Source organism: Octopus bimaculoides, chromosome 4 (assembly GCF_001194135.2).
Source record: "Octopus bimaculoides isolate UCB-OBI-ISO-001 chromosome 4, ASM119413v2, whole genome shotgun sequence".
NCBI lineage: Eukaryota > Metazoa > Mollusca > Cephalopoda > Octopoda > Octopodidae > Octopus > Octopus bimaculoides.
In genome coordinates, this window is record NC_068984.1 from 127,085,138 (window position 1) to 127,091,658 (window position 6,521).

The window sequence follows — 6,521 nt, forward strand, 5'->3', positions numbered from 1 at the left end:
AATCCGAATTTCATATCTATTTCCTTGGTAAAGCCGTGTACTGTCTGTAGTAGTATTTTCTAGCTCTTTGTCGTTTTTAGCATATAATTTTAGGTCATCCATATATAGAAGGTGGCTGACTGTTTTTCCGTAGCATTTGTAACCACATCCAGTTCTATTTAGCAATTCTGTTAAAGGTGTGAGTGCCAGACAGAACAGGAGTGGAGAGAGCATGTCTCCCTGGAATATTCCTCTTTTAATGGGGATGGCTTTCGTTTTCACAAGTCCCTCTTTTGTTTCGAGCTGTAGCACTGTCTGCCATTTGTTCATTGAGTACCTTATGTATTTTATGATAATTGGTGCCACCTTGTTTATGGCTAGCGTTTCCAGAATCCATTATTATTATTATCATTATTATTAAAGTCTTAGTAAGTAGGAATGCAGACAAATCACATGTCTCTTTAGGTAGATGGCCCTTCTCAATCTGAAGAGAAATTGTAGGTAGTAACTCTGTAAGATGAACCCGGTGTAAGCTTTGGACACATAAAAGGTGCAGCAATATCAGAGGAAGGTTAACGGGGAAAATAGATTTTGTGTATGATATATGTACAATGTACAGAAAATAAACTCCATCAACTGCCATGGGGGTAAGCTAGAGGTAGTAGATAACTTCCATTACCTAAGTGTTCAAGTTAGTAATGGAGGTGGGTGTTCTGAGACCGTAGCTGTGAGAATGAGATTAGGCTGGGCAAAGTTTAGAGAGCTCCTGCCTCTGCTGGCAACAAAGAGCCTCTTCTCAGAGTGAAAGGCAGATTGTATGATGCCTGTGTGCAAACAGCTATGCTACATGGCAGAGAAACATGAGCTGTGACAGCCGAGGACATGCGTAGATTTGAAAAAAATGAAGTCAGTGTGCTTTGCTGGATGTGCAATGTCAGTGTGCATGTTCGATAGAGTGTAAGAATCTTGAGAGAAAAGTTAGGCATAAGAGGAATCAGATGTGGTGTGCAAGAGAGACAAACTTGCTGGTATGGTCATGTGATGCATATGGATAAGGACAGTTGTGTAAAGAAGTGCTAATCCCTAATTGTGGTGGTAACTTGTGGTAGAGGTAGACCTAAGAAGGCATGGGATGAGGTGGTGAAGCATGACCTCTGAACTTTAGGCCTTACAGATGTAGTAACTGAGACCTTTGGTATTATGTTCTGCTTGAAAAGAAGACCCATCAAACCAAGTAAAATCAGTCGTGGCAGATACCAGTGTCACATAAATGGCATAAATATTAAACTATATGCGGATTTATTTTATTATTGATCTTATTTTCTGTCCTATGCCTGAAAATCTTTTGTTACACATCTTGTGACGTCTTCAGTGACTCTACATCCCACATGTCTCCTCCCCCAAAATATAACAATATATATATATATATATATATTGTTATATTGTTCCTTCATCTGCCTTTGTCTTTTGTTTTCTTCAAATTTGAACTATATATATAGATATAGCTGTGTCCTTGAGCAGGGCCCTCCATAGCATGCTGATCCAGCCTACACAGATGCAAATGAGAATACTGTAGTGGATCAAGGGTGGGAGGGCCACATAAGTGCCTGTGTCTACACACACTTACATAGGCACATAAAGCAATTTGCAAAGTTGTCATTTATACTTGCTTGCAAGTGATGGTTAAGCTTTGAGCTTCTCTCTTTCTCTCTCTCTCTCACGCACACCACACACACACACTTTCTGTATGTATGTGTTTGTGTGTGTGTGTGTAAAGATATGTATATATGTATAACTAAATGTATATATTTCAAATGTATTTTTTTTTTGCAGAAACTGTAACCAGTGCATGCGTGACTTATACTGTGGTTATTGCTACATGGATACTTTCCGAGGCTCAGTCAATAGCTCTTGTTTACCAGCAGATTATGATAACCCTTGGTTATCAACCAAAGGCCGCTGCAATTCTACCTACTTACCTGGGAAACTTACCTGGGCCTATGACTACTGTCCTACACCATATGCCTGGATGCCAATGGTTGGATTAGTTCTTTATCTTGTTTTCTTTGCTCCAGGTATGGTACCACTCTTTGACTAGCTTGTATTACTTTTCATTGTGCCTGCTTCTAAAGTAGCAGTCTATTGTATTGTGTAGTGGTGCAGTGGTTATGTTAGCATAGTTGTGTAGGGGATGTAGTAGTGTTGTGGTGTGGTGTGTTAGTGGCAATTGTGTAGTGATGTACTGGCTGTAGTAAGCAGTGCATTAAATTGGCTGTAGTATGGATGGGATGTGTTGGTGTAGTAGTGTGGTGGTGTATTGCATTGGCTGTGTGAAGGCACATAGCTTAGTGATTATTTGACTCACTATCATAAGGCCGTGAGTTCAATTCCAGACGGTAAGTTTTCTTTTCTTGTGTCCTTGAGCAAGACACTTTATTTTGCATTGCTCTCATCTACTCAGCTGGCAAAATTGAGTAGTACTTGTAATTAAAAGGACCAACCGTGTCACATTGTTTCACACTGAATCTCCCTGAGAACACAAATGTTTGTGGCGTACTCAGCCACTTGCATGTTAGTTTCACGAGCAGGCTGTTCCATTGATCAGATCAACTGGAATCCTTGTCATTGTAACCAGTGAGGTGCTAGTTTATTATGTTGGCTCTAGTAACTTAGTATAGGGAAGGCATGTGGCTTAGTGACTAGTGTATTTGGCTCACAATTATAAGGTCATGAGTTTGATTCCTGGTGATATGTTGTGTCCTTGAGCAAGACACTTCATTTCTCTTTGCTCCAGTTCACTCAGCTGGCAAAAATGTGTTATACCTGTAATTCAAAAGGGCCAGCCTTGTCACATATTGTATCATGCTGAATCTCCATGGGAAATACATTAAGAATAAATATGTCTGAGGAGTACTCAGCCACTTGCATGTTAATCTCACAAGCAAGCTGTTCCATTGATCGGATCAAGGGGAACTCATGTCATCGTAACCAATGGAGTACCAGTTAGTAACATAGTATAGGGGTGTGTTGGCAGCAGTATTATGGTGGTGTGTTAAGTCAGTTGTAGAAGTGAGTCTGTGGTAGTGTGGCAATCTCTTATGTTGACTGTAGTAATGTTGGTTACAGTAGTGTTGTGTTGCTGTAGTTGTGTGGTAGTGTGTTGGTTGTAGTACTGTAGCAGTGTGTTATTTTATTATATTATTAAACATTTACTGGTAAATATGTGTGATAATAATATCTCAGGTATCTATCAGCACAGATCTCATAGGATAGAATAGATCAAAGTTGGGGTGATATTAAAGACCCCAAATAAGAAGGTACTAAAGATTTCAGGTGAGTAACAGTATAAGCTATCAGTTATATGAAGGGGTGCTGAAAAGTTCCTGGCTTTGGGTAAAAGAAAATATAGGAAGATCAGTTAATTATGATTTTATTCAACATATTCCCCTCTCAGATTCATACACTGCTGTGATCTTTCAGTTTTTCTAAACCCTGTAAAAGAACTGGGAAGGTTGGGCCTCAACCAGGCCTTTTGCGATACCCTTAATGCCAGGAACTTTATTGCGCTCCCTCATATATAACTGTGTTGCCAACACAGTAATATATAATGGATATCTCATGCAAGAATTTGCTCTAAGTAATCCTAAATGATACTGCGTGTGAACTATGAAATTAACACTCAACATTGAGTGACACTCAACATTGAGTGACAGTCTAGTTTGGGGATAGTAAAATGAAAGTGGTAAGAGAGCTGCACTCAACTCTGAGTGGCAGTTCTGTTACTAAGTAATAAAGCATTAGAGCTGACTCGATTTCTGAATATTTTTTTGTGGTTTTACAATTGAAATAAGTTTAGGTTCTAATATACAAGACTGGTAAGAAATCTTTTAATATGAATAAATCTTGAAAATCATATTGCTTTCTGATATTGCAGGAATGGGTCCTATGCCATGGACCATTAATTCTGAGATCTACCCATTGTGGGCACGAAGTACTGGCAATGCAGCAGGCACTTTTACTAACTGGTTTACCAATTTGATTGTGTCAATGTCTTTCCTTAGTCTGACAGAAGTTCTTACAAGACATGGCAAGTTTCCAATTCTATTTCTACATTTGTCCTTTAAATTCCTTCCTTTTATGCCAACATATTCACCCAATAAACATTTTTCAAACTTCAGAGAAGATATTGCTAAAATGTTTTCCTTTGAAGTATATTGGATGCAGTCTTAAACTTTCATTTATATATATATATATATATATATATATATATATATTAATCCTTCAAGTAGAATTTCTCTTTGTTTCCATATGGAAATACAAAAATCAAATCTCAAGTAAATTTTACTGTAATCTTTGAGGCAACTATGTTAATCAAAGCTTTTTATCACCAACTTCTAAAAAGAAGCAAGAGACGTACTTATCAAAAAATGGAATACATCAAAGCAACAGTCTTCTCGGTAATCCCTACAGAAGGAAAATAGATTTGATCTTTAACATCTCAGCACTTTGTCTACTTTAACCCAATAACTTCTTACACTCTGATCTTCTATCAATAACTAATTCAAAACTCTGTTAATGTGTTTGCTTTTATGTTCTCTTCATACATAAACCATTATACATGTACTTACTATTTAAAACAATGGTGTATAACAATGGTTCAACCAAAGTATATGAACAAGTAGATTGTTAGATAATTAGCTAAACCCAAACTTATTTATTTTGTGATATTGCAGTTCTTCATGTTTTCAGTTCAAATTTTCACTGAGACTGACTGTGTCTTTTACAATCTCCAAGTTCAATGAAATAAAAATCAGTCAAATCCTGTGGTCAAAATAATCAATTTTATTTCTTACCATAAATTTAGCCTTTGCCTCCAGTAGAAATCAATATTGTTATTATTATTATTATTATTATTATTATTATTATTATTATTATTATTTTGATATTACCTCTGCCTTCGCTAAGGCGGAGGTATTGTTTTCAGTTGAGTTTGTTTGTTTGTTTGTCCATGGATTTCGGGATCGATCTAGTACCAGACAAAGATTTGGGATTATTTTTCCTGTTTTCTTACTTAATTTTCTTTAAGAGCAATCGGGTTCATTTTTAGTATTCTCATTTGTCAGAACAGTTGAGTTTAGTTCAGATATTCTCATTTTTAAAAATCATCTCTGGTTAATCATTGAGAGGACGTTGGTGTTGCCTTGGTCAAGGTTTGCGCTCTCTGACTGCTCTTGTTATTATTATTATTATTATTATTACTACTACTGCTACTACTACTACATGAAAACTCACAGCTTATTTTGCTGGCTATGATGGAAAGTGTCAGCTGTCCCCAGCCAGCAGATTAAGGTGACACTTGTTTACTAGTCATGCTTCAAGAACCCCGCAAAGAATTCTTGCAGTTCCAAGCAATGTTGATTTTTGTAGCTGTTCTACCTTCACACTTGCACCAATCTTTTTCAGCCATGTTTGTAGTTGAGTGCTGATACTTCCAAGTGCATCAATTACTATTGGTGTCACATCTACTCTCGTCATTGACCACAAACTTCATATTTCCCGCATTAAATAGTCATAATTGTTTATTTTGCTTCTTCTTTTACATTGACCTTGTTGTCGCCAGGGTATTCTGTTGATTATCATACATGTTCTTTCTTTTTTATTCACCACAACAATGCCCGGTTTCCGATGTTTGATCAGGTGATCACACTGAATCATTATATCTCACAGAATTTTGCAATTCTTATTTTCGGTGACTCCTTCTGGAGTTTTCTCATACCACATCTTTGTAGGCCATGATTTCCACAGAGCTCCCAATGGATCATTCTGGCCATATTATCATGGTGTCTTTTGTATTTGCATTGTGCCAATTTCAGGCATTCGCTAATGATGTGCCATACCATTTCACCGCTCTCACCACACACTCTGCATTTGTCACTATTGGTGGTGTTGTCTATTCTGCACTTCATATAACTGGTCCATTTCTTTTGCACTTCATATATTTAGTCCGTCTATTCTTATTTTTATTGAGTGAAAGAGCAGGTCTTTTGCAATACCCTTAAAGCCAGGAACTTTTCCGCAACCCCTTATATATATATCGTTTGTAGAAAACATGAATCCAGAGAAGAAGCAGGCTCTAAGAGGTTGAGCAGTTTATATTTTAATAGCAAAGGCCCATTATGAAATTACCCTGGGTTTCCCATCCATAAAGGGTTTAGCTTTATGGCATATTATCAGACCCCAAAACCTGTTCTGATGATACACCATAAAGTTAAACACTTTATGGACAGGAAACCCTGGGAAATCCCATAAATCGGCCTTCCCCAGTAAAATACAAAAATTCTAATATTGCCTGTATTGTTCTTGTCCCATTTTGTATTTTTTTATATATATATATAGCGGCATATGTACACTTTGCTCTCTTATATGTAAGAATATATATATATGTATATATATATGTGTGTGTATATATATATATATATATATATATATATATATATATATATATATATACACATATACACACACACATATATATATATATT

General features: G+C 36.6%; 1 protein-coding gene across 1 annotated transcript in view; it reads left to right on the plus strand.

Annotated features, from left to right (window-relative positions):
• The window catches only part of LOC106871169 (proton myo-inositol cotransporter), a 211,461-nt gene that overhangs the window by 198,856 nt on the left and 6,084 nt on the right, over window positions 1–6,521 (plus strand). The window contains exons 7-8 of the mRNA XM_014917496.2: window positions 1,813–2,054; window positions 3,914–4,066. Coding sequence (XP_014772982.1) covers window positions 1,813–2,054; window positions 3,914–4,066 — 395 coding nt within the window. The remainder of the gene's footprint in view (window positions 1–1,812; window positions 2,055–3,913; window positions 4,067–6,521) is intronic.